This window comes from Gavia stellata, unplaced genomic scaffold, assembly GCF_030936135.1.
Source record: "Gavia stellata isolate bGavSte3 unplaced genomic scaffold, bGavSte3.hap2 HAP2_SCAFFOLD_1125, whole genome shotgun sequence".
Classification (NCBI taxonomy): Eukaryota; Metazoa; Chordata; class Aves; order Gaviiformes; family Gaviidae; genus Gavia; species Gavia stellata.
Window position 1 is genome coordinate 1,377 of NW_026776536.1, and position 26,612 is coordinate 27,988.

Genomic DNA, 26,612 nt, shown 5'->3' on the forward strand with positions numbered 1-26,612 from the left:
TTTGGGGGGTCTCAGGGGGGGTTTGGGGGAGTGGGGGGGGTCTGAGGAGGGTTTGGGGGGTCTCAGGGCGGGTTTGGGGGGGTGTGAGGGGGTTTGGGGGTGTCTTGGGGGGGTTTTGGGGGGTCTGAGGGGTTTTGGGGGGTCTCAGGGCGGGTTTGGGGGGGTGTGAGGGGGTTTGGGGCGGTCTGAGGGGGTTTTGGGGGGTCTGAGAGGTTTTGGGGGGTCTCAGGGGGGTTTGAGGGGGTTTGGGGCGGTCTGAGGGGGTTTTGGGGGGTCTGAGGGGTTTTGGGGGGTCTCAGGGCGGGTTTGGGGCGGTCTGAGGGGGTTTTGGGGGGTCTGAGAGGTTTTGGGGGGTCTCAGGGGGGTTTGAGGGGGTTTGGGGCGGTCTGAGGGGGTTTTGGGGGGTCTGAGGGGTTTTGGGGGGTCTCAGGGGGGGTTGGGGGAGTGTGGGGGTGTCTCGGGGGGGTTTGGGGGTGTCTCGGGGGGGTTTTGGGGGGTCTCAGGGGTTTTGGGGGGTCCCAGGGGTTTTTTTGGGGGGTCTGAGGGGGTTCTGAGGGGGTCTCAGGGGGGTTTGGGGGTGTCTGAGGGGTTTTGGGGGGGTCTCAGGGGGGTTTGGGGGTCTGTGAGGGGTTTTGGGGAGTCTCATGGGAGGGTTTGGGGGGTCTCAGGGGGGTTTGGGGGTGTCTGAGGGGTTTTGGGGGGGTCTCAGGGGGGTTTTGGGGGGTCTCAGGGTGGTTGGGGGGGTGTGAGGGGGGTTTGGGGGGTGTCAGGGAGGTATTTGGAGGGGTCAGGGGGTGTTTGGGGGGGTCAGGGGGTGTCTCGGGGGGGTGTTGGGTGTCAGGAGGACTTGGGGGGGGTCTCAGGGTTTGGGGGTGTTTGGGGGGGGTCAGGGGGTGTTTGGGGGGGTCTTGGGGTGACAGGAGGACTTGGGGGGTCTCAGGGGCTGTTTGGGGGGGTCAGGGGGTGTTTGGGGGTGTTGGACGGGTGTTTGGGGGGGGCTCGGGGGGTGTTGGGGTGTCAGGGGGGTCTGGGGGGGTGTTGGGGGTGTCAGGAGGACTGGGGGTGTCTCGGGGGGGATTTTGGGGTGTCTTGGGGGGGTGTCAGAGGGGTTGGGGGGGTCTCGGGGTGACAGGAGGACTTGGGGTGTCTGACGGAGGATTTGGGGGTGTCTGGGGGGGGTCAGGACATGTTAGGGGGGTGTTTGGGGGGGTCTTGGGGTCTCAGGGGGGGTCTGGGGGTATCTTGGGGGGGGAATTTGGGGTGACAGGAGGACTTGGGGTGTCTCAGGGGGGTGTCAGAGGGGTCGGGGGGGTCTCAGGGGGTGACAGGAGGATTTGGGGTGTCTGACGGAGGATTTTGGGGTGTCTCAGGGGGGTGTCAGAGGGGTCGGGGTTCCCTTGAGGGGTCTCAGGAGAACTCGGGGTGTCTCGGGGGTGGATTTGGGGGTGTCTGGGGGGTGACAGGAGGACTTGGGGGGTATCAGAGGAGTCGGGGGGGCTGTTGGGGGTGTACCAGGAGGATTTTGGGGTGTCTGCCGCAGGATTTTAGGGGTGTCACATCCGCCCCAACAGCCGCCGGCGCAGCTCCCGGAGCAGCAGCCCCCTCTCCCGCCGACCGCCCTCCAACACCCCCTGATTTTCCTGCGCCCGCCGCGCCAGGTACGCCAACGTCGCCTCCGCCCCCCCGTACGGCACCGACTTGTAGGTCGCGTACCCCGCTTGCCCTGCGCCCCGACACACACCCCATAAGACACCCCATTTTTAAAAGGGGGGGGTACCCCAAAACAACACCCCGCTTTTAGGTGGGGGGCAGCCCCATACCCAGCGCCAACGAGACGTGGTCGCACATCCCCAACAACTGCCCGAAGCAAACGCCGCCGGCGCGCCGGGAGATGCCGAGTTCCTCCATCCTGTCACCAAAACACCTCGTAACCCAATTTTAGGGTCCCCCACTCAATTTTAGGGTCCCCCCCTCAATTTTAGGGCACCCAATTTAGGGGGAGCACCCACCTTTGGGTGGCGTACAGCACCGACGCCTCGTTGTGCGTGGCCACCATCACCCCGACTCCCTCCCCGTCCCGCGCCGCCAACCGCAGCGCCAACTCCAGGCACTCCCCATAGCTGCCGGGGGGGGGGAGTTGGTTGGGGGGCTCGCCGTGGGGCTGACCGGCACCCCCAAACCCCCCCCCCTCCGCCCCACAACTCACCTTCGATGGGTGGCTTCTAAAGTGGGGTGCAACGGGTCGGGGTACCCCAATTCCTCCGCCCGCCTCCGCTCCGGCTCCAGGTACGCGCCCCGCACCAATTTAACGCCGAAACACACCCCCCGTCGCCGCGCCGCCGCCGCGTCTTCCGCCAAGCGCTTCTTCCCGTCCTACCGAGACTCGGGGTACGTCTTCCCCCTTCCCCGCTGTGGGGCTCAGCCCCCTAACTCTGCCCCATAACTACCTGTAGGTAAGCCTGGTAGGTGTTCCAGACCCACGGCGAACCCCCGTTGTGCCGTCGCATCAACGCCGCCGTCGCCAAACTCAAAGCCGGGTTGACGTAACTCTGCTCCGCGTCCACCAGCACCCGCACTCCCCGCGCCGCCGCCGCCTGGGGTGAGTGTTAACGGGCGGGGCCAGGCTCCGCCCCCCCCCCCGCCCTTCCAGGGCCACGCCCTGCCACGCCCTGCCACGCCCTCACCCCCACCACGTGGTCCAGGCGCCGCAGCGAGACCCCCAAGTGCCGGTTCTCCGCCGGCGTCAGGAAGGGGAAATCCGGAACCTGCGGCGGTTTCGGGGGGGTTCTTATCCCGTTCCCCCCCCCCCCAATTTTTGGGGGGCGTCGGAAGCATTAGGGGCGGGGCTACGTGGGGGCGGGGCTACGTGGGGGCGGGGCTAATTAAGGGAGGGTACCTCGCCCCCCATCACCGCCGCCGCCTCTTCCGGCGTCAGCTCAACCCCCGGTTCCGCCAACCGCCGCGACACCGTCTCCTATGGGGAGATGTGGGTCGCGGTTAAGAGCTTAGGGGGCTGCCCCCTAACTCCCCGCCCCCTTTTTTTTTTTTTTATAGGGGGCTGCCCCCCAACTCACGCAGAGACGGGCGCTCATCAGTGCCGTCACCTTCAGCTGCATCATGGGGTGGGGGCCGGTGGCGGCCGCCAGCCCCACACATTCCAGCGCCGCCCCACGGTTGGCCTCGTACCACTCCTCCCTGCCCCACACGTAGCGGGGAAAAAAGTGGGGCAGGAGCCTCTTAACCCCCCCCAATCCCCAATCCCCACCACGACCCCACCTACCCGTCCTTCTCCTGCCCCACATCTTCCTCCGTGGGGACGGCCAACATGGGGCGCAGCCCCACGGCGCGCAGCCGCCCGGCCGCCGCCGCCACCTCGGCGGGGGTCTCGCCCCCCACGAACTGCCCGTAGAAGGTGGCTCGCAGCAGCCCGCCCCACAGCCGGGCCCCCAAAACCCGTCGCGTGACTGCCAAAATCTATGGGGCAGAGGGGAATTCAAGAGCCTCTGGCCCCACGGCGCCGTGGGGCAGAGGGGAAGGGAAACCTCTCACCGTCCCGGCGTGCCGCGCCAACGGGGGGAAGGCGCAAAGCCACAGCACCAGCAGCGCCCGCGTCAGCTCCCGCCCGCTCTTCAACCGGAACGCCGTCCCCTCCCCGAAATCCAAGGGGGTCCCTTTCGCCGTGGGGCGCCCCACGGCGCCCCGCTCCGGCCCCATTGCCCACGCTCAAAGGTCGGCGCCTCGCCGTGGGGCAGCCGGTTAAATCCTCCTCGTCACTCATTAACCCGCTTCGGGTCAGCGCCTCCACCCCCCGCCCCGACCCCGTAACGAGGCCGAAGCGACTGCCGTGGGGAGGGTTTATTGCGCCGTGGGGCTGAAAGGCGCCGTGGGGCAGACGAAAGGCGCCGTGGGGCTCAGTAATTCCCCCCGCCGCCGCGGTCTTGTTGACGGTAACCGCCCCGTCGCAAGTAGCCGCCGTCTCCTTTCCGGTAGCCGTCTTTTTGATCTGTGGGGCGGAAGAGGAGGGTGAGGAAGGAAGAGGTGTGGGGCGGGACGGTGTGGGGCGGGATGTGTGGGGCAGGATATGTGGGGCAGAACCTCGGAAATAACCCCCGTAGGAGCCTTGTTTGTGGTCGAAGACGCGTTCGTTGTTCTCCACCAGATTCCCCAATTTCTCCGCCAACTGCAGCGCCAAATTCTGCTGCGCCGTCGGTTCCGTCCGATGCATCATCACCGTCTGCGTCGGTTGGTCGAGAGACGCCTGGAGAGGGCGGGGCTTCCTTAAACCCCGCCTCCTCCCTGCCCCACACCCTGCCCCACGGCCGGCCCCATACCATCAACTCCTCGTTGATGATCATTTTGCTGATGATGCTGTGGACGGTCGGCAGATCCAGCTCGAACATATCCGCCAGGATCTCCATGCTGGAAGGGGCGGAGTCAGCCCTGCCACGCCCCGCCACGCCCGCGCCACGCCCCACGCCCCGCCCCACGCCCCGCCCCACCTGATAGAGTCGTAGACGCTGCTGTAGGTGAAGAGATACGTCCGCAGCGACTCCTCTTGGATCTTCCTACGGGACGAAACCGAACCGGAAGCGAAGAGATAAACTAAAACCCCCCCACACCGCCCCACTCTGCCCCACGGCGCCCCACTCTGCCCCACGGCGCCCCACGCACCTGACCAACATGGCGCGAACTTTATCGGCTTCGGGGAAGAGATCCCAAACTTTGCCGTTCATCTTTTCGTTGACCACGAAGCGGTGACACGTTCGCCAATCCCCCATTTTCATCGCTTTAGAAGCCGCCACCACGTGTTCCCGCATGGATTCCGGCGGCCCTACGGGGGGGGGGGAAAAATGGGAATTAAGTGGGGCTGAGCCGTGGGGCAGGAGGAAAAGCGGCTCTGTGGGGCTGCCCCACACCTAGAAGCGGTTGCCGTTCGCCCACGCGGAGCTGATGATGGAATTGTTTGCTGATCATCCGGCGCCGAGCGTCGAATTCGTGCGCCGCCATGTAAGGAATCTCCAACAACATCGCCGCCACCAAGTAAACGCATTCCAGGAGTTCCAGGTTAACGTGCATGTGGAAAGGAACCTGCCGACGTTTTTCCACCTTTTCCTGCTCCGGATTCCGATCCTGGAGACTCCGGAGCAGCAGTCCCTGTCCCAAGAGCTCTTTGGCACGACCGGAGGATTGGATATCCAGGAGAGCGTTGTGGGCGTCTTTGATCAGACCCTCGCGGAAGGCGCAGATTCCCAGTTGGACCATGGTGCGGTTGTAGAGGATCTGGGGGGAGGTGAGAGAGAGAGGGGGGGTGGGTGGGGGGCGGAGGGGGGACTTGGGGGGCAGAGGGGGACTTGGGGGGCAGTTGGGGGGTGGAGGGGGACCATATGGAGATGGTGGAGGAGGACTTGCGGCGTTCAGCAGGAAGATGGTGGAGATGGTGGAGGAGTTGGGGGGCGGAGGGGGGCAGTTGGGGGCGGAGGGGGGACTTGGGGGGCAGAAGGGGACTTGGGGGGCAGTTGGGGGGCGGAGGGAGTACCCTATGGAGATGGTGGAGGAGGACTTGGGGCGTTCAGCAGGAAGATGGTGGAGATGGTGGAGGAGTTGGGGGGCAGTTGGGGGGTGGTTGGGGGGCAGAGAGGGACTTGGGGGGCAGAGGAGGACTTGGGGGGCAGTTGGGGGGCGGAGGGGGACCATATGGAGACGGTGGAGGAGGACTTGGGGCATTCAGCAGGAAGATGGTGGAGATGGCGGAGGAGTTGGGGGGCAGTTGGGGGGCGGTTGGGGGGCGGAGGGGGGACTTGGGGGGCAGAAGGGGACTTGGGGGGCAGTTGGGGGGCGGAGGGGGACCATATGGAGACGGTGGAGGAGGACTTGGGGCGTTCAGCAGGAAGATGGTGGAGATGGTGGAGGAGTTGGGGGGCAGTTGGGGGGCAGTTGGGGGGCGGATGGGGGCAGTTGGGGGGCAGAGGGGGACTTGGGGGGCAGAGGGGGACTTGGGGGGCAGTTGGGGGGTGGAGGGGGACCATATGGAGATGGTGGAGGAGGACTTGGGGCGTTCAGCAGGAAGATGGTGGAGATGGCGGAGGAGTTGGGGGGCGGAGGGGGGCAGTTGGGGGGCAGTTGGGGGGCAGAGGGGGACTTGGGGGGCAGTTGGGGGGCGGAGGGGGACTTGGGGGGCAGAGGAGGACTTGGGGGGCAGTTGGGGGGCGGAGGGGAACCCCACCATCACCCCACGGGCACTTGTGGGGCAGAGAAGAACCCCACCATCACCCCACAGCCACTTGTGGGGCAGAGGAGAACCCCACCATCACCCCACGGGCACTTGTGGGGCAGAGAAGAACCCCACCATCACCCCACAGCCACTTAGGGGGCAGAGAAGAACCCCACCATCACCCCACAGCCGCTTAGGGGGCAGAGAAGAACCCCACCATCACCCCACAGGCACTTAGGGGGCAGAGAAGAACCCCACCATCACCCCACAGGCACTTGTGGGGCAGAGAAGAACCCCACCATCACCCCACAGGCACTTGTGGGGCAGAGAAGAACCCCACCATCACCCCACAGCCACTTAGGGGGCAGAGAAGAACCCCACCATCACCCCACAGCCACTTAGGGGGCAGAGGGGAACCCCACCATCACCCCACAGCCACTTAGGGGGCAGAGAAGAACCCCAACATCACCCCACAGGCACTTAGGGGGCAGAGGGGAACCCCACCATCAGCCCACAGCCACTTGTGGGGCAGAGAAGAACCCCACCATCACCCCACAGCCACTTAGGGGGCAGAGAGAACCTATATACAGACCCCACAGGCACTCAGGGGGCAGAGAAGAACCCCACCATCACCCCACAGGCACTTGTGGGGCAGAGAAGAACCCCACCATCACCCCACAGCCACTTGTGGGGCAGAGAAGAACCCCACCATCACCCCACAACCCCTTACGGAGCAGCACAAACCCCCCAACCCCACCCCGCACTCACTTGTAGGGCAGAACTAAACACCTCAACTCCCCCCCCCAGCCCCAGCCCCACAACCGGGCGTGGCCCTGCCCCATAGAGCCTCACCTGGACGGGGGGGTCAGCGTGTTGGATGTTATCCTGCAGGTGTGACATCAGCATGAGGTCACGCGCCTGATACCAGCGGCTGTGGAGCGCGTGGTGATAGATGTGGCAGAGAATGGCGCAGGTCCGGATGCGATCGGTGCGGTCTTTGGCATAGACGTACTTGCAGAGACGTTCCATCAAAGCCGCCGAGTCTTCCTCCTCTTCCTCTTCCTCCCCGCCCCACACTTGGGGGTCACCAGCCCCACGGCGATGAGCCCGGTAATCGAATTTGTAGTAAGTGTGGAGGACGCGGCGGAGGTAAACGCGACACAACTCCTCCGTCGTTCCCTTCTCCTGAAGGTACCGCTGGAGACGGGCGATGATGCCGCACACCCGCCCCTCGTCCTTCAGGTGATCCACGTACTCTATGGGGCGCAACTTAGGGGTCAGGCAACCCTCCTTCCGCCCCACGGCGCGACCCCCAAGTGCCCCGGACCCACCTTGGGAGTGGGGGTCGGTGTTTTGCATGATCTTGGTGAATTCTTCGTCCATCCGCTCCACCAAGGTCAGGATGCAGCCGCGGACCCGCAGGGGCTGGGAGGAGGGGGGTGGGGGGCTGGACCCACGGCGGGGGGGCAGCCCCGGACCCACGGCGGCCACGCCCCAGCCCCACAACTACTTCTCCAGCCCCACAACTACTTCTCCAGCCCCATAACTGCTTCTTCAGTCCTGTGACTAACTCCACAGTACTCATGGTTACTTCTCCAGCCCCACAAGTGCTCCTCCAGCCCCACAAGTGCTCCTCCAGCCCCACAGTGGCCACGCCCCAGCCCCACAACTATCTCTCCAGCCCCACAACTGTTTCTTCAGTCCTGTGACTAACTCCACAGTACTCATGGTTACCTCTCCAGACCCGTAACTGCTCCTCCAGCCCCACAAGTGCTCCTCCAGCCCCACAAGTGCTCCTCCAGCCCCACAGCGGCCACGCCCCAGCCCCACAACTATCTCTCCAGCCCCACAACTGTTTCTTCAGTCCTGTGACTAACTCCACAGTACTCATGGTTACCTCTCCAGCCCCATAACTGCTTCTCCAGACCCACAAGTGCTCCTCCAGCCCCACAAGTGCTCCTCCAGACCCACAGCGGCCACGCCCCAGCCCCACAACTCCCTCACCAGCCCCACAACTATCTCTCCAGCCCCACAACTGTTTCTTCAGTCCTGTGACTAACTCCACAGTACTCATGGTTACCTCTCCAGACCCGTAACTGCTCCTCTAGACCCACAAGTGCTCCTCCAGCCCCACAAGTGCTCCTCCAGACCCACAGCGGCCACGCCCCAGCCCCACAACTCCCTCACCAGCCCCATAACTATCTCTCCAGCCCCACAACTGTTTCTTCAGTCCTGTGACTAACTCCACAGTACTCATGGTTACCTCTCCAGACCCATAACTGCTCCTCCAGCCCCACAAGTGCTCCTCCAGACCCACAGCGGCCACGCCCCAGCCCCACAACTACTTCTCCAGCCCCACAACTACTTCTCCAGCCCCACAACTGTTTCTTCAGTCCTGTGACTAACTCCACAGTATTCATGGTTACCTCTCCAGCCCCATAACTGCTCCTCCAGACCCACAAGTGCTCCTCCAGCCCCACAAGTGCTCCTCCAGACCCACAGCGGCCACGCCCCAGCCCCACAACTCCCTCACCAGCCCCACAACTATCTCTCCAGCCCCACAACTGTTTCTTCAGTCCTGTGACTAACTCCACAGTACTCATGGTTACCTCTCCAGACCCATAACTGCTCCTCCAGACCCACAAGTGCTCCTCCAGACCCACAGTGGCCACGTCCCAGCCCCACAAGTACCTCTCCAGCCCCACAAGTACCTTTCCAGCCCCACAAGTGCTTTTTCAGTCCTCTAACTCCACAATACTCATGGTTACCTCTCCAGCCCCATAACTATTCCTCCAGACCCACAAGTGCTCCTCCAGACCCACAGCGGCCACATCCCAGCCCCACAAGTACCTCTCCAGCCCCACAAGTACCTCTCCAGCCCCACAACTGCTTCTTCAGTCCTGTAACTAACTCCACGGTACTCATGGTTACTTCTCCAGCCCCACAAGTGCTCCTCCAGACCCACAGCGGCCACACCCCAGCCCCACAAGTACTTCTCCAGCCCCACAAGTACTTCTCCAGCCCCACAACTATCTCTCCAGCCCCACAACCACCACTCTAGACCCGTAACAGCTTCTCCAGACCCACAACTACCTCTCTAGACCCACAGTGGGTCCCCAGCCCCACAAGTGGCCCCTCAGACCCACAGCAGGGCCTTCAGACCCACAACTCCTCCCTCCAGCCCCCCAACTCCCCCCCAGTCCCATAACTCCTCCCTCCAGCCCCACAACTCCCCCCTCCAGCCCCCAATTCAGTTCTCCGGCCCCATAACTCCCTCCTCCAACCCCATAACTCCCTCCTCCAGCCCCATAACTCCTCTTTCCAGCCCCATAACTCCCCCTTCCAGCCCCATAACTCCCCCCCCCAGCCCCATAACTCCCTCCCCCAGCCCCATAACTCCTCTTTCCAGCCCCATAACTCCCCCCTCCAGCCCCATAACTCCCCCTTCCAGCCCCATAACTCCCTCCCCCAGCCCCATAACTCCCCCTTCCAGCCCCATAACTCCCCCCTCCAGCCCCATAACTCCCTCCCCGAGCCCCATAACTCCCCCCTCCAGCCCCATAACTCCCCCCTCCAGCCCCATAACTCCCCCTCCAGCCCCATAACTCCCTCCCCCAGCCCCATAACTCCCCCCTCCAGCCCCATAACTCCCTCCCCCAGCCCCATAACTCCCCCTTCCAGCCCCATAACTCCCCCCTCCAGCCCCATAACTCCCCCTTCCAGCCCCATAACTCCCCCCTCCAGCCCCATAACTCCCCCTTCCAGCCCCATAACTCCCCCCTCCAGCCCCATAACTCCCCCTTCCAGCCCCATAACTCCCCCCTCCAGCCCCATAACTCCCCCTTCCAGCCCCATAACTCCCCCCTCCAGCCCCATAACTCCCCCCTCCAGCCCCATAACTCCCCCTTCCAGCCCCATAACTCCCCTCTCCAGCCCCATAACTCCCTCCCCCAGCCCCATAACTCCCCCCTCCAGCCCCATAACTCCCCCCTCCAGCCCCATAACTCCCTCCCCCAGCCCCATAACTCCCTCCTCCAGCCCCATAACTCCCCCCTCCAGCCCCATAACTCCCTCCCCCAGCCCCATAACTCCCCCCTCCAGCCCCATAACTCCCCCTTCCAGCCCCATAACTCCCCCCTCCAGCCCCATAACTCCCTCCTCCAGCCCCATAACTCCTCTTTCCAGCCCCATAACTCCCCCCTCCAGCCCCATAACTCCCCCCTCCAGCCCCCCAACTCCCTCCCTGAGCCCCATAACTCCCTCCCCCAGCCCCACATCCCCCCCTCCAGCCCCCCAAGTCCGCCCCCCAACCTGCTCGGGGTTGGCCAAGTTCTCCGACTCCTCCACGATGTTCTCCCCGATGAAGATCTCGGGGTGAGCGAAGAGAACGTCCAACAGCTCCTCGATGCAGCCCAGGCACTTCTGCCACATCTCCGGCTATGGGGCAGACCCACGGCGGCTCTCAGCCTCTGCCCCACCACCTCCCGCCCCACGGCGCCCTCTGCCCCACGGCGTTTGCGCCCCACACCTTCATGTAGGTGGCCAAGTTGGGGTTGTAGTCGTAGAGGGACGCGATGATGTTGAACTTAATCTTCACCTCCAGCGCGACCCCCAAGTTGTTCTCGTTGGCCACACCCACCAGGAGCTGCAGCAGCTCGATCTGCGCCGCGCTATGGGGCAGGGGGTCAGCCCCACGGCTGCCCGGCCCCACGGCTGCCCAGCCCCACGGCTGCCCCCAGCCCCACCATTTCCCCCCAGCCCCAGCCCCACAGCCGCCCCCCCAGCCCCATGGCTGCCCCACGGCCATCCCCCAGCCCCACGGCTCCCCTCCAGCCCCACGGCTGCCCCACACCTCCCCAGCCCCACGACTGCCCCACGACAGCCCCATGGTTCCCCCCCAGCCCCACAGCCGCCCCACACCTCCCCAGCCCCACGACTGCCCCACGACAGCCCCATGGTTCCCCCCCAGCCCCACAGCTGCCCCACACCTCCCCAGCCCCACAACTGCCCCACGGCTCCCCCCCAGCCCCACGACCGCCCCACAGCTCCCCCCCAGCCCCACGGCCACCCCACACCTCCCCAGCCCCACGACCGCCCCACAGTTCCCTCCCAGCCCCACAACCGCCCCACACCTCCCCAGCCCCACGGCGGCCCCATGGCTCCCCTCCAGCCCCACGGCTGCCCCACACCTCCCCAGCCCCACGACTGCTCCCCTCCAGCCCCACGGCCACCCCACACCTCCCCAGCCCCACGACTGCTCCCCTCCAGCCCCACGGCCACCCCACACCTCCCCAGCCCCACGACTGCCCCACGGTTCCCCCCCAGCCCCATGACCACCCCACCACTCCCCTCCAGCCCCACGACCGCCCCACAACAGCCCCATGGTTCCCCCCCAGCCCCACGGCCGCCCCACACCTCCCCAGCCCCATGGCCGCCCCACTGCTCCCCTCCAGCCCCACACCTTCCCAGCCCCACGACCACCGCATGGTTCCCCCCCAGCCCCACAACCACCCCACCGCTCCCCCCCAGCCCCACGACCGCCCCATGGTTCCCCCCCAGCCCCACGACCGCCCCACACCTCCCCAGCCCCACGGTTCCCCCCCAGCCCCACAGCCACCCCACACCTCCCCAGCCCCACGGCCGCCCCACGGCTCACCGATCCGTCCCCTTCTTGCCCCTGGCCTGCAGGATCTCGTTGAGCTTCTTCACCACCACAGCGTGAGTGATCTCCGTCCCCTTCGCGAACATCTTCGGCTTCTCCTGCCGCCCCCAAGCGACCCACTTAGGGGGCTCTGCCCCACGGCGCGACCCCCCCCCCGCTCTGCCCCACATCTCACCTTCACCAGGGGGACACCGCCCTTCACCTTCTCCCACTCTCCTCCTTCGTTGTCCTCCTCTTCCTCTTCGTAGCGGCGGCTCTTACGGTCGTGTTTCTTCTTCGCCTTCTCCTCCCGCTTCTTCTCCCCTCCCTTCTTATCCTCCTCCCTGCCAACACCCCGCCCCACAACTTAGGGGTCGCGCCTGCCCCACGGCGCCGGCCCCCTGCCCCACGGCGTGTGGGGCGCCCCATACTTTTTCAAGAACTTGGAGGCCAATGAGGTGTATTTCCCCTCTTCTTCATCCGACTCCGAGTCCGTGTCCGAGTCGGAGGAGCCCCAATCTTCCTCCGACTCCGACTCCTCTTCCTCCTCCTCCTCCGCCTGCAATGGGGCGGGGAGCACTTAGGGGGCTGGCCCCCTATCTCCCCCTAAGTCTGCCCCACGGCTCTGCCCCACAAGCGAACCTCCATCTTCTTCAAGTAACGGCCCCGGGAGTCGCCGCCAGCGTCTTTCCTCTTCAGGAAAACAGCGGCGCTGACGCCTTCCTCCTCCTCCTCCTCCTCCTCGGACGAAGAGGTGGAGCCTACGGCGAGGGGGCGGAGTCACGCTCTGCCCCACACATTTCCGCCCCACACTTTGCCCCACACTCTCACCCTCCGAATCCCGACTCTTCTTCTCCTCATCCTCATCCGACTGCTCCGGGTTCTGCGAAACAACGCGCCGTGGGGAGAAAACGCTCCCGCCCCGCCCCACGGCCCGCCCCACGGCCTGCCCCACGGCGCTGCCCCACGGACCTGCTTGTAGTTGGCGATGTGGGTCTCGTAATCGCGGTTGTATTTGCGGATCTTCTGGCGGAGCGTACTGAGCGCTTTGGCGTTGTTCTTGTTCATCTTCTTCTTCCCCTCTTTATCCTCCCACAGCTATGGGGCAGAAGGGGGAAAACTGCTCCTCCAGCCCCATAGCGGCCACGCCCCAGCCCCACAACTCCCTCACCAGCCCCACAACTGCTCCTCCAGCCCCACAGCGGCCACGCCCCAGCCCCACAATTACCCTTCCAGCCCCACAACTGCTCCGCCAGCCCCACAACTGCTCCTCCAGCCCCACAGCGGCCACGCCCCAGCCCCACAACTGCTCCTCCAGCCCCACAACTGCTCCTCCAGCCCCACAGCAGCCACGCCCCAGCCCCACAACTACCCTTCCAGCCCCACAACTGCTCCTCCAGCCCCACAGCAGCCACGCCCCAGCCCCACAACTACCCTTCCAGCCCCACAACTGCTCCTCCAGCCCCACAGCGGCCACACCCCAGCCCCACAACTGCTCCTCCAGCCCCACAGCGGCATCCCAGCCCCACAACTCCCTCACCAGCCCCACAACTGCTCCTCCAGCCCCACAACTGCTCCTCCAGCCCCACAGCGGCCACGCCCCAGCCCCACAACTACCTCACCAGCCCCACAACTGCTCCTCCAGCCCCACAACTGCTCCTCCAGCCCCACAGCGGCCACACCCCAGCCCCACAACTGCTCCTCCAGCCCCACAACTGCTCCTCCAGCCCCACAGCGGCCACGCCCCAGCCCCACAACTACCCTTCCAGCCCCACAACTGCTCCTCCAGCCCCACAGCGGCCACACCCCAGCCCCACAACTGCTCCTCCAGCCCCACAGCGGCGTCCCAGCCCCACAACTACCTCACCAGCCCCACAACTACCTCACCAGCCCCACAACTGCTCCTCCAGCCCCACAACTGCTCCTCCAGCCCCACAGCGGCCACGCCCCAGCCCCACAACTACCCTTCCAGCCCCACAACTGCTCCTCCAGCCCCACAACTGCTCCTCCAGCCCCACAGCGGCCACGCCCCAGCCCCACAACTACCCTTCCAGCCCCACAACTGCTCCTCCAGCCCCACAACTGCTCCTCCAGCCCCACAGCGGCCACGCCCCAGCCCCACAACTGCTCCTCCAGCCCCACAACTGCTCCTCCAGCCCCACAGCAGCCACGCCCCAGCCCCACAACTACCCTTCCAGCCCCACAACTGCTCCTCCAGCCCCACAACTGCTCCTCCAGCCCCACAGCGGCCACGCCCCAGCCCCACAACTGCTCCTCCAGCCCCACAACTGCTCCTCCAGCCCCACAGCGGCCACGCCCCAGCCCCACAACTACCCTTCCAGCCCCACAACTGCTCCTCCAGCCCCACAACTGCTCCTCCAGCCCCACAGCGGCCACGCCCCAGCCCCACAACTGCTCCTCCAGCCCCACAACTGCTCCTCCAGCCCCACAGCGGCCACGCCCCAGCCCCACAACTACCCTTCCAGCCCCACAACTGCTCCTCCAGCCCCACAGCGGCCACACCCCAGCCCCACAACTGCTCCTCCAGCCCCACAGCGGCGTCCCAGCCCCACAACTACCTCACCAGCCCCACAACTGCTCCTCCAGCCCCACAACTGCTCCTCCAGCCCCACAGCGGCCACGCCCCAGCCCCACAACTACCCTTCCAGCCCCACAACTGCTCCTCCAGCCCCACAACTGCTCCTCCAGCCCCACAGCGGCCACGCCCCAGCCCCACAACTGCTCCTCCAGCCCCACAGCGGCGTCCCAGCCCCACAACTACCTCACCAGCCCCACAACTACCTCACCAGCCCCACAACTGCTCCTCCAGCCCCACAACTGCTCCTCCAGCCCCACAGCGGCCACGCCCCAGCCCCACAACTACTCTTCCAGCCCCACAACTGCTCCTCCAGCCCCACAACTGCTCCTCCAGCCCCACAGCGGCCACGCCCCAGCCCCACAACTGCTCCTCCAGCCCCACAACTGCTCCTCGAGCCCCACAGCGGCCACGCCCCAGCCCCACAACTACCCTTCCAGCCCCACAACTGCTCCTCCAGCCCCACAGCGGCCACACCCCAGCCCCACAACTGCTCCTCCAGCCCCACAGCGGCGTCCCAGCCCCACAACTACCTCACCAGCCCCACAACTGCTCCTCCAGCCCCACAACTGCTCCTCCAGCCCCACAGCGGCCACGCCCCAGCCCCACAACTACCCTTCCAGCCCCACAACTGCTCCTCCAGCCCCACAACTGCTCCTCCAGCCCCACAGCGGCCACGCCCCAGCCCCACAACTACCCTTCCAGCCCCACAACTGCTCCTCCAGCCCCACAACTGCTCCTCCAGCCCCACAGCGGCCACGCCCCAGCCCCACAACTACCCTTCCAGCCCCACAACTGCTCCTCCAGCCCCACAACTGCTCCTCCAGCCCCACAGCGGCCACACCCCAGCCCCACAACTGCTCCTCCAGCCCCACAGCGGCGTCCCAGCCCCACAACTACCTCACCAGCCCCACAACTACCTCACCAGCCCCACAACTGCTCCTCCAGCCCCACAACTGCTCCTCCAGCCCCACAGCGGCCACGCCCCAGCCCCACAACTACTCTTCCAGCCCCACAACTGCTCCTCCAGCCCCACAACTGCTCCTCCAGCCCCACAGCGGCCACGCCCCAGCCCCACAACTGCTCCTCCAGCCCCACAACTGCTCCTCCAGCCCCACAGCGGCCACGCCCCAGCCCCACAACTACCCTTCCAGCCCCACAACTGCTCCTCCAGCCCCACAGCGGCCACACCCCAGCCCCACAACTGCTCCTCCAGCCCCACAGCGGCGTCCCAGCCCCACAACTACCTCACCAGCCCCACAACTGCTCCTCCAGCCCCACAACTGCTCCTCCAGCCCCACAGCGGCCACGCCCCAGCCCCACAACTACCCTTCCAGCCCCACAACTGCTCCTCCAGCCCCACAACTGCTCCTCCAGCCCCACAGCGGCCACGCCCCAGCCCCACAACTACCCTTCCAGCCCCACAACTGCTCCTCCAGCCCCACAACTGCTCCTCCAGCCCCACAGCGGCCACGCCCCAGCCCCACAACTGCTCCTCCAGCCCCACAGCGGCCACGCCCCAGCCCCACAACTGCCTCTCCAGCCCCACAACTGTTCCTTCAGTCCTGTAACTAACTCCACAATACTCATGGTTACCTCTCCAGCCCCGTAACTGTTCCTCCAGCCCCACAAGTGCTCCTCCAGACCCACAGCGGCCACACCCCAGCCCCACAAGTACCTCTCCAGCCCCACAAGTATCTCTCCAGCCCCACAACCACCACTCTAGACCCATAAGAGCTTCTGCAGCCCCACAACTACTTCTTCAGTCCCATAAGTAGCTCCACAAGAATCATGGCTACTTCTACAGCCCCATAACTGCTCCTCCAGACCCACGGCGGGAGCACCCCCAGCCCCACAACTCCCTCACCAGCCCCACAACTGCTCCTCCAGACCCACAAGTGGCCCCTCAGACCCACAGCAAGGTCTTCAGCCCCATAACTCCCCCCTCCAGCCCCACAACTCCCCCCTCCAGCCCCCAAGTCCCTCCCTGAGCCCCATAACTCCCTCCCCAGCCCCATAACTCCCCCGTCCAGCCCCATAACTCCCTCCCCCAGCCCCATAACTCCTCCCTCCAGCCCCCAAGTCCCTCCCTGAGCCCCATAACTCCCTCCCCCAGCCCCATAACTCCCCCCTCCAGCCCCATAACTCCTCCTTCCAGCCCAATTCCCTCCCTGAGCCCCATAACTCCCCCCTCCAACCCCCCCAACTCCCTCCCCAGCCCCATAACTCCCCCCTCCAGCCCCATAACTCCTTCCCCCAGCCCCATAACTCCCCCCTCCAGCCCCATAACTCCCCCCTCCAACCCCCCCAACTCCCTCCCCCAGCCCCATAACTCCCTCCCCAGCCCCATAACTCCTTCCCCCAGCCCCATAACTCCTTCCCCCAGCCCCATAACTCCCCCCTCCAGCCCCATAACTCCCCCTTCCAGCCCAATTCCCTCCCTGAGCCCCATAACTCCCTCCCCAACCCCCCCAACTCCCTCCCCCAGCCCCATAACTCCTTCCCCCAGCCCCATAACTCCCCCCTCCAGCCCCATAACTCCCCCCTCCAGCCCCCCCAACTCCCTCCCCCAGCCCCATAACTCCCTCCCCAACCCCATAACTCCCCTCCCCAGCCCCATACCTCCCCCCTCCAGCCCCACAATTCCCTCCCTGAGCCCCATAACTCCTCCCTCCAACCCCCCCAACTCCCTCCCCCAGCCCCATAACTCCCTCCCCCAGCCCCATATCCCCCCACAACCTTCCCCCCCAACCTGCCCCACGGCCTGCCCCACGGCCTGCCCCACACCTCGTTGAGGTAATCCTCCAGATCGGCCAAGATGCGGACGTAGAAGCGGGGAACGCCCTCTTTGTCCACGATGCTTTTGGCTTTGGCGTAAGCGCGACCCAACAGCTCAAACTCCTCCAGACACTTCGTGACGTCGCGGATCTTCATGGCATTACGGATCGTCTTAATCAGGTTGGTCAACTCCTCAAATCTATGGGGCAGCGCCGTGGGTCAGCCCCACGGCTCACCCCACACCGAGCCGCCGCCGCCGCCCTCCGCCGCACCGTTTGTCCTTAGCGCTGCGCACGACGCGCTTGGTGTCCTCCTCGTCCTCGCTCAGCAGGATGGGCCTGGGGGGGGGGAAATGGGGGGAGAAATGTGTGGGGCGGCCCCACGGCGCGCCCCACGGCGAGGCTGGGTCGGGGGCTTACTTGCCGTAGTTGCCCCCTGGGGGTTTGGGGGTCAGTTCGTCCCCCGAAACGGAGGATTCCGATTCGCTGTCGGAGCCGGTGGTGAAGAAACGGGACATGGCGGAGGCGCTGTGGGGCAGGGGAGGTTGGGGGGCGGACCCACGGCGGGGCGGTTTTGCCCCACGGCGGGGCGGTTTTGCCCCACGGCGGGGCGCCAGGCGTCTCGTTGCGCTTGATGGGCCCCGGGGGGCTGCCCCACGGCGCCCTTCCCCCTCGCCACAGCGGCCCCTGCCCCACACGTTCACCTGCCCCATAGATCCAACCACAGGTTCCTGCCCCACACATTTCCGTGCCCCACAGATCCATCCATATGTCCCTCACCCCACATTTCCCAGCCCCATAGATCCATCCATGGGCCCCTCACCCCACACGTTTCCCAGCCCCATAGATCCAACCGTGGGTTCTTCACCCCACATTTCCAGCCCCATAGATCCACCCATAGGCCCCTCACCCCACACATTCCCCTGCCCCATAGATCCACCCATAGGTCCCTCACCCCACACGTTCCCCAGCCCCATAGATCCAACCGTGGGTTCTTCACCCCACATTTCCCAGCCCCACAGATCCACCTGTAGGCCCCTCACCCCACACATTCCACTGCCCCATAGATCCACATCTGAGTTCCTCCCCCCATAGCTCTCCTGCCCCACACATTTTCCTGCCCCACAGATTCACCCCCCCCCCGATCCCGTGTGTGTCCCTCCCCCCACGCATCCCCCTGCCCCACAGATCCCCCAGCCCCATAGCCACACCAGCCCCACAGATTTCCTGGCCCCATAAGTCTCCCCGCCCCACAGATTCCTCCTCCAATAGATTTACCCGCCCCATAGATCCTACTCCCTACAGCCACCCCGGCCCCATAGACCCCCCGGCCCCACACCTCCCCCCCGCCCCACAGATCCGCCCGCCCCACACCCGCCCCCCCCCCCGCGGGCCTCCCTCGCTCCAGCCCCACACCTCCGCCCCACAGCGGCCCCACAGCTCCCCCCCCCCGCCCCACACCCCCCCCAGCCCCACAGACCCCCTCTGCCCCACACCCGCCCCACACATTCCCCCCCCCCCACGCACGCGGCAGCAGCGGCGCTTCCCGAGGCCTGAGCGGTGGTGCGCACGGCGGAAGTGACGTCAGCGCCCCGCCCCCTCGCGCAGGGGCCGACGGGAAGCGCCGACGCCGGAAACGCGCGCGGGGGACGACGGGAAACCGAGTCCCGGCGGGGAAACGCGCCCCCACAGGCCACGCCCACCTCAAAAGCCACGCCCACACCAAAAGGCCACGCCCCCTCGATAAGCCACGCCCCCCCGTCGGGGGTCAATGGGTTTATTGGCGCCGCTGTGGGGCAGAGCTGTGGGTCACAGGAGCCCATGTTGATGTGGGGCAGAGCTGTGGGGCCCACGGCGCCGTGGGGCAGAGCTGGGGGTCACAGGAGCCCATGTTTCTGTGGGGCAGAGCCGTGGGTCACAGGCGTCCATGTTGATGTGGGGTAGAGCTGTGGGGCCCACGGCGCCGTGGGGCAGAGCTGGGGGTCACAGGAGTCCCATGGCGCCGTGGGGCAGAGCTGGGGGTCCCAGGGGCTCACACCGCTGTGGGGCACAGCCGTGGGTCACAGGCGTCCATGTTGATGTGGGGCAGAGCCGTGGGTCCCAGCAGTCCATGGTGCCATGGGGCACAGCCGTGGGGCCCAGGGATTCACGCCGCTGTGGGGCAGAGCTGGGGGGCCCTGGGCTCTGTGGGGCAGAGCCGTGGGTCACAGGAGTCCCACGTTGATGTGGGGCAGAACTAGAGGTCCCAGGAGTTCAGGTTGCCGTGGGGCAGAGCCGTGGGTCACAGGGGCTCACGCCGCTGTGGGGCAGAGCCGTGGGTCCCAGGGGTCCATGGCACCATAGGGCAGAGCTGTGGGGCCCACGGTGCTGTGGGGCGGAGCTGTGGGTCACAGGAGTCCCATGTCGATGTGGGGCAGAGCCGTGGGTCCCAGGGGTCCGTGGCGCCATGGGGCAGAGCTGTGGGGCCCACAGCACCGTGGGGCAGAGCCATGGGTCCTTGGGCTCTGTGGGGCACATCTGTGGGTCTCGAGGCTCCTTGTCGCTATGGGGCAGAGCCGTGGGTCCTTGAGCTCTCTGTCGCTGGGGGTCCCGGGGGTCCGTGGCGCCGTGGGGCAGAGATATAGGCCCTGCGGCTCCCCACCGCCATGGGGCAGAGCCGTGGGGCCGGGCCTTCCTGCTGCTGTGGGGCAGAGGCACAAGACCCAGCCCCTCCCCCCCCCACTGCTGTGGGGCAAAGCCGTGGGTCACGGTCCTCCCCACAGCCATGGGGCAGAGCTGTGGGTCCCAGGCCCCTCCCCCACCGCCGTGGGTCTCAGGCCCCTCCCCCCTCTGTTGTGGGTCCCACGCCCCTCCCCCTCAGGTCCCACACCCCTCCCCCACCGCTGTGGGTCCCAGACCCCTCCCCCCTCCACTGTGGGTCCCACACCCCTCCCCCCTCCACTGTGGGTCCCAGACCCCTCCCCCACAGCCGTGGGTCCCAGGCCCCTCCCCCTCGGGCCCCCACGCCCCTCCCCCCCTTTGCTATGGGTCTCAGGCCCCTCCCCCCTCCACTGTGGGTCCCAGACCCCTCCCCCACTGCCGTGGGCCCCACATCCCTCCCCCCTCCACTGTGGGTTCCAGGCCCCTCCCCCCTTTGCTATGGGTCCCAGACCCCTCCCCCACAGCCATGGGCCCCACGCCCCTCCCCCCACCCCCCCCCGGCAGGGTCTCGTACCTTCCCCCCCCGCCGTGGGTCGCCGTGGGTCAGGCGGGGGGGCAGAAGTAGCCGTGGGTCGCCAGGGCCGCGCCCCGGCCAAGGCCACGCCCACCGTGTCCCCCAGCGCCGCCACCGTCATGGCCAACTCCCGCCCCTCGGGCGTCGCCTGCCCCGCCCCCCGCCCCGCCCCGGTCACTTAGGGGGCTGGCCCCTCCCCCCAGGGCCCCGCCCCGCCCCTCCCCCCTCCCCCGTACCCACCTCCTCCGCCACGTTGAGGAAAGCGTTGGCATAGGCGGCCCCGCCCACCAGCCCCTCCCCCCCCACCATGGCGAAGGCGACGGCCAATCCCGGCAGGAAGGGCGTGGCCACGGCGGCCAATAGGATGAGGGCGTTCAGGACCTGGGGGCGGGGGAGGGGTAGGCGGCAGGTTATGGGGCTGCCCCACTGATTTTGGAGGGCAACCCCCTGTGCTGCGCCGGGGAGGAGGGCGTGGCCCCGGCGGCCAATAGGACGAGGGTGTTCAGGATCTATGGGGCAGGCTATGGGGCCGGCTATAGGGCAGGCTATGGGGCTGCCCACTGATTTCAGAGCCCCGCCCAGGCAAGAAGGGTGTGGCCACAGCAGCCAATAGGACAAACATGTTCAGAATCTATGGGGCAGGCTTATGGGGCACGCTATGGGGCTGCCCACTGATTTTGGAGAGTGCCTCCCCCCCCCAGGAAAGAAGGGTGCAGCCCTGGCAGCCAATAGGACAAGGGTGTTCAGGATCTGTGGGGCAGGCTATGGGGCAGGCTATGGGGCAGGTTATGGGGCAGGTTATGGGGCTGCCCCACTGATTTTGGAGCCCCACCCAGGGAGAAAGGGCGTGGCCCAGCAGCCAATAGGACAAAGGTGTTCAGAATCTATGGGGCACGCTATGGGGCTGCCCCACTGATTTTGGAGGGGGCACCCCCCCCCTGCCCAAGGAAAGAAGGATGCGGTCCTGGTGGCCAATAGGATGAGGGTGTTCAGGATCTGTGGGGCAGGCTATGGGGCAGGCTATGGGGCTGCCCCACTGATTTTGGAGCCCCGCCCAGGGAGGAAGGGTGCGGCCCCGGTGGCCAATAGGGCAAGGGCGTTCAGGACCTTGGGGGCAGGGCAGGTTATGGGGCCGGCTATGGGGGCCGGCTATGGGGCAGGCTATGGGGCAGCCCCACTGATGCCTCACCTGCAGGAGGGCGAGGGAGCCCCACGTTGCGCAGGCGGAGGCAGCGGGGGGAGGAGCGGGCGACGAAGACGCCGACCTGGTAAAGCAGCTGGTACCTGTGGGGCAGGGAAATGTGGGGCTGCCCCACGGCGCCCCATAGATCCCCCCCCCCGGCTGTGGGGCTCACCAGCGGTATTGCTCGCTGTGGGTCAGGGCGGAGTCAGGGAAGTAGAGGAGCTCCAGCTGCAGGGGTGGGGGGGTGGGATGTGTGGGCTGGACCCACGGCAGTGGGGCTGGACCCACGGCAGCTGGTGCGCAACAACAGGCCCGGCCCCATGGGGCACAGGCTGGCCCCATGGCATCCGCCCCACACACCCCCGCCCCATAGCATCCAACCCAGCCCACAGCCCCACGGCATCTGCCCCATAGCACTCACCCCCACCCCATAGGAGCAGCCCCACACCACTCAGCCCAGCCCCACAGGGCCTACCCATAGCACCTACCCCAGCCCCATAGCAGCCCCCAGCCCACAGAACCCACCCCAGCCCCATAGCACCCACTCCAGCCCCACGGCACCTGCCCCACCCCAACCCCTTCAGCCCCACAGCACCCACCCCACCCCAGCCCCACGGCATCTGCCCCACAGCACCCACCCCACCCCCCCAGCACCCACTCCAGCCCCCACAGCATCTGCCCCACATCCCCCACCTGAACCCCATAGCATCTCCCCAGCCCCATAGCACACCCCCCCCCAGCCCCACGGTATCTCCCCCACCCCACCCACCCCAACCCCATAGCATCTCGCCAACCCCCACCCCAGCCCCACAGCTGCCCCACGGCTGCCCCACACCCACCAGCCCCTGGTTGATGAAGTACTCGGCGAAGTAGACGAGGGCCAATGGGGCAGCGTGGGGCAGGACGGCCTGGGGGGGGAGGGGGGGTCACCAGCGCCCCACCCCCTCCCCCCCGCCCCTCCCCCCCCTCCCCTCCCCCTCCCCCCTCACCTTCGTCACACTCCATTTCTCCCCCAACGTCAGCCCCACGGCGGGGGGGGGCGCTCCGTGGGGCGCGGGGGGGGGCGCAGGAGGAAGAAGTAGCTGTGGGGCAGGGAGGAAATGGGGGGGGGGGGGAGGCTGTGTGGGGCTGCCCCACGGCTCTGCCCCACGGCTCTGCCCCATTGAGACATGCACCCTTGGACCCACAGCTCTGCCCCATAGACACAGGGACTCTTGGGACCCACAGCTCTGCCCCACGGCAATATGGATTCTTGGGACCCACGGCTCTGCCCCACGGCGATATGGACTCTTGGGACCCACAGCTCTGCCCCATAGACACATGGACTCTTGGGACCCACAGCTCTGCCCCACATCCCTAACCCACGTCCCTGCCCCACAGCACCAGGGACTCTGGGACCCACCTCCCTGCCCCACATCCCTCCCATGGCTCTGCCCCACAGCACCAGGGACCCTTGCAACTCACCTCACTGCCCCACAGCTCTGCCCCACGGCACCAGGGACTCACCTCCCTACCCATAGCTCTGCCCCACATACCCCCCCACCTCCCTGCCCCACAGCTCTGCCCCACGGCTCCACCCCACCTCCCCACCCGATATCAGCACCCCACAGCTCTGCCCCATCTCCCCACCCCACGTCCCCTGCCCCATGGCTCCGCCCCACGGCTCCACCCCACATCCCTGCCCCACCCCACGGCGCCACCCCACATCCCCGTCCCACATCGCCGCCCCATGGCTCCACCCCACATCCCCGCCCCACATCACTGTCCCGCATCCCCACCCCACCACGCCGCCCCATGGCTCTGCCCCATGGCTCCACCCCACCTCCCCGCCCCACATCCCCACCCCACATCCCCGCCCCACCCCACGGCGCCACCCCACCTCCCTGCCCCACATCCCCACCCCACATCCCTGTCCCGCATCCCCACCCCACCACCCCGCCCCACGGCTCCACCCCATATCCCTGCCCCACGTCCCCCGCCCCACGTCCCCGCCCCACATCCCCACCCCACATCCCCACCCCACATCCCTGCCCCCGCTCTCACCTGAGGAGGGTGAGCGGGGGCAGGGCGAGGGCGGGCAGCAGGGCGTGGGGGAGGGGCAGGCCGGCCTGCAGCAGCCCCCCCTAGGCCACCGCGCCCCCCACCCCCCGCGGCCCCCGTCCCCGAGGACCAACAGGAGACGCCCCCCCTGCGAGAGGGGAGCACTGCCCCACGGCTCTGCCCCACGGCGCCGCCCCACGGCCCCCAGCCCCATAGCAGCCCCACAGCAGCCCCACATCCTCCTCCCCCAGCCCCACAGCAGCCCCCCCAGCCCCATAGCAGCCCCATAGCAGCTCCACATCATCCCCCCCAGCCCCACAGTATCCCCCAGCCCATGGCCCTCCCCCAGCCCCACATCATCCCTCCCAGCCCCACAGCATCCCCCAGCCCCATGGCCCTCCCCCCAGCCCCATGGCCCTCCCCCAGCCCCACATCATCCCCCCCAGCCCCACAGCAGCCCCACAACATCCTCCTCAGCCCCACAGCATCCCCCCAGCCCCATAGCCCTCCCCCAGCCCCACATCAATCCCCCCCCAGCCCCACATGATCCCCCCCAGCCCCATAGCAGCCCCACAGCAGCCCGAGTGTCCCCCCCAGCCCCCAGCCCCCACGTCATCCCCCCCAGCCCCATAGCAGCCCCCACAGCAGCCCCACAGCATCCCCCCCAGCCCCACATCACCCCCCCAGCCCCACATCATCCCCCCCAGCCCCATAGCAGCCCCACAGCAGCCCCACAGCATCCCCCCCAGCCCCACATCACCACCCCCAGCCCCATAGCAGCCCCACAGCAGCCCCATAGCAGCCCCCCAGCCCCACATCACCCCCCCCCAGCCCCACGGCGTCCCCCCCATACCTGGGGTACGCGGAGGCGAGCGCCAGGAAGGTGACCTCCCCCAGCCCCGAAGCGGCACTGGCCAACACCACACCTATGGGGCCAGCCCCACACGTCACACACACCCCCACCACCACCACCTCGCCGCTCCCCAGCCCCACGGCGTCCCGCCCCACGGCCTTCCCCGGCCCCATACGCAACCCCCCAAGCTGACGGCCACGCCGGCGGCCGACGCCACCAGAGCGAAGCTGCCCCACGCGCAGAGAGCGGCGACGACCACCGCGGACGCTGTGGGGTGAGAAAGGGGGCGCAGGTGGGTGGGTGGGGGGGGGCGGTCGGGCCCCCCAACCTCTGCCCCACACATCTGCATCGCCCCACACATCACCTACTTGTAGGGCAGGAGGTGGATGACGAAAGGAGCCACCAACTTGATGAGCAGCGTGGGGAGGATGTCGGCCAACAGCACCGCCTGGGGGGCGACCCACAAGTTGGGGGGCGACCCATAAGTTGGGGGGAGACCCACAAGTTGGGGGGGCGACCCACAAGTTGGGGAGACCCACAAGTTGGGGGGTGACCCATAAGTTGGGGGAGACCCACAAGTTGGGGGCGACCCACAAGTTGGGGGGGAGCTTCATGGAGAGAAGGGGTGACCCACAGATTGGGGGCGATCCATCGGTGGGAGGTGACCCACAAGTTGGGGGGGGGACCCACAAGTTGGGGGGTGACCCACAAGTTGGGGGGTGACCCACAAGTTGGGGTGACCCAGAGGTTGGGGGGCAGCCTCATGGAGAGGAGTGACCCATAGATTGGGGGGTGATCCATGGGTGGGAGGTGAACCCACAAGTTGGGGGGGACCCATAGGTTGGGGGGCAGTCTCATAGAGAGAAGGGCGACCCATAGATTGGGGGGTGACCCATAGATTGGGGGGTGACCAGCGGGTGGGGGGCAGCCCCATGGAGAAAGAGGTGACCCACAGATGAGGAGTGACCCACAAATTGGGGGGGGACCCACAAGTTGGGGGGCAGCCTCACAGAGAGAAGGGGCAAACCCATAGATTGGGGGGTGATCCAGATGTTGGGGGGTGACCCACAAGTTGGGGGGGGGTGACCCATGGACAAGGGGTGACCCATGGCGAGAGGGGGTGACCCATGGATAGGGGGCGACCCACAGGTTGGGGGCCAGACCCATAGATGCAACAAGGCTCCATAAAAATGGGCTGACCCATAGATAGGGGGCAGCCCCATAGACAGCACTGACCCATAGCTCAGTGAGGTGACCCACAGACCGGAGCCAGACCCCATAGGCAAAACCCTCGACCCCCTCAACCCCCCCCCACACCCGCTATGGGGCAGCCCCATAGATCAACCCCGCCCCTCTTTAGCCACACCCCCTCGAGCCCCGCCCCCTTAGGCCCCGCCCCTTTGAGTCCCGCCCCACAAGCCCCGCCCCCTTAAGCCCGCCCCCCTTACCCCAGTGGAGACGGGGTTGCAGTCGTAGCGGGAACTGTTTCTGTGGGGCGGCGGCACCTGGAGGGGGGGGGGAGGGGCAAATATGGGGTGGGGATGGGGGAGGGGCACCCCGGGGGGGGAGGGGCAAGCGGGGGGGGAGGGGCAGGGACCCACCTGCGCCCCCTGGTGGGGCTCCAGGATGTCGCGGGCGGCGCTGAGCATCACCACGTAGGGGAGGTTGTTGCAGAGCCCCAGGATCCTGGGGGGGGGGGGGATCAGTGGGCAGGATCTATGGGGTGGGATCTATGGGGTGGGATCTATGGGGTGGGGGACCCTCACCAGAAGGCGGCTCCGTTCCTCCAGGGGGCCGCTCGGCGGCTCCGGGGGGGCCTCGGCTGTGGGGGGTGGGGGGGTGAGTGGGTTGGGGGCGCTGTGGGGCAGGGTGGGGGGGGGTGGGGGGCAAAGGGGGCAGATGGGGGGGCTGGTTGTGGGGCTGGGGGGTGGTTGGGGGGCAGGTTATGGGGCTGGGGGCAAGTTGTGGGGCAGGTTATGGGGCTGGGAGCAGGTTATGGGGTAGGTTATGGGCTGGGGGCAGGTTGAAGGCCTGGGACAAGTTGTGGGGCTGGTTGTGGGCGGGTTGGGGGGCTGGGGACAGGTTATGGGCTGGGGC

General features: G+C 67.0%; 3 protein-coding genes across 4 annotated transcripts; all 3 read right to left on the bottom strand.

The window, feature by feature from the left end:
- Window positions 1–1,553: 1,553 nt before the first annotated feature.
- Window positions 1,554–3,714, bottom strand: PRODH2 (proline dehydrogenase 2). Its single transcript, XM_059834672.1, has 10 exons — window positions 3,550–3,714; window positions 3,281–3,474; window positions 3,075–3,195; window positions 2,897–2,974; window positions 2,685–2,765; window positions 2,448–2,594; window positions 2,207–2,373; window positions 2,010–2,120; window positions 1,821–1,909; window positions 1,554–1,723 (listed from the first exon to the last, which is right to left on the bottom strand). The coding sequence occupies exons 1-10, from the start codon at window positions 3,712–3,714 to the stop codon at window positions 1,554–1,556; spliced, it is 1,323 nt and encodes a 440-aa protein (XP_059690655.1).
- Window positions 3,715–3,840: 126 nt separating this feature from the next.
- Window positions 3,841–18,778, bottom strand: LOC132321078 (eukaryotic translation initiation factor 3 subunit C-like). 2 transcript variants are annotated; one of them, XM_059834670.1, is made up of 20 exons: window positions 18,753–18,778; window positions 17,646–17,753; window positions 17,499–17,564; window positions 17,236–17,425; window positions 12,825–12,950; window positions 12,684–12,735; window positions 12,495–12,613; window positions 12,284–12,411; window positions 12,049–12,196; window positions 11,868–11,971; window positions 10,740–10,881; window positions 10,523–10,648; window positions 7,543–7,636; window positions 7,064–7,467; window positions 4,917–5,280; window positions 4,672–4,831; window positions 4,500–4,565; window positions 4,332–4,419; window positions 4,096–4,258; window positions 3,841–4,003 (listed from the first exon to the last, which is right to left on the bottom strand). In XM_059834670.1, exons 2-20 carry the CDS (start codon window positions 17,741–17,743, stop codon window positions 3,912–3,914), a joined length of 2,730 nt encoding a protein of 909 aa, XP_059690653.1. In that variant the 5' UTR covers window positions 17,744–17,753; window positions 18,753–18,778; the 3' UTR covers window positions 3,841–3,911. The 2 variants fall into 2 exon arrangements, with proteins under 2 accessions (XP_059690653.1, XP_059690654.1); XM_059834671.1 differs by having other exon boundaries at window positions 12,266–12,411; window positions 12,495–12,593; window positions 12,676–12,735.
- Window positions 18,779–19,208: 430 nt separating this feature from the next.
- Window positions 19,209–26,190, bottom strand: CLN3 (CLN3 lysosomal/endosomal transmembrane protein, battenin). Its single transcript, XM_059834674.1, is given in 15 exon segments — window positions 19,209–19,265; window positions 20,680–20,820; window positions 21,629–21,656; window positions 21,658–21,723; window positions 21,795–21,850; window positions 22,462–22,530; window positions 22,612–22,671; window positions 22,810–22,813; window positions 23,666–23,769; window positions 23,771–23,810; window positions 24,516–24,588; window positions 24,691–24,782; window positions 24,884–24,963; window positions 25,964–26,020; window positions 26,117–26,190. Coding segments are annotated over 15 exon segments (975 nt in total). The 5' UTR covers window positions 26,165–26,190.
- Between the last annotated feature and the right edge of the window lie 422 nt (window positions 26,191–26,612).

Excerpts from the sequence above, each read along its gene's own strand:
- LOC132321078 (XM_059834671.1), bottom strand. The coding sequence starts at position 17,743 with ATGTCCCGTTTCTTCACCACCGGCTCCGACAGCGAATCGGAATCCTCC. Across the intron at positions 7,637-10,522 it reads ACTTGGCCAACCCCGAGCAG|CCCCTGCGGGTCCGCGGCTG; the intron begins GTTGGGGGGCGG and ends CCCTCCTCCCAG. Across the intron at positions 4,832-4,916 it reads CGAACGGCAACCGCTTCTAG|GGCCGCCGGAATCCATGCGG; the intron begins GTGTGGGGCAGC and ends CCCCCCCCGTAG.
- PRODH2 (XM_059834672.1), bottom strand. The coding sequence starts at position 3,714 with ATGGGGCCGGAGCGGGGCGCCGTGGGGCGCCCCACGGCGAAAGGGACC. Across the intron at positions 3,475-3,549 it reads TGGCGCGGCACGCCGGGACG|ATTTTGGCAGTCACGCGACG; the intron begins GTGAGAGGTTTC and ends TCTGCCCCATAG. Across the intron at positions 2,595-2,684 it reads GCCTGGACCACGTGGTGGGG|GCGGCGGCGGCGCGGGGAGT; the intron begins GTGAGGGCGTGG and ends CACTCACCCCAG.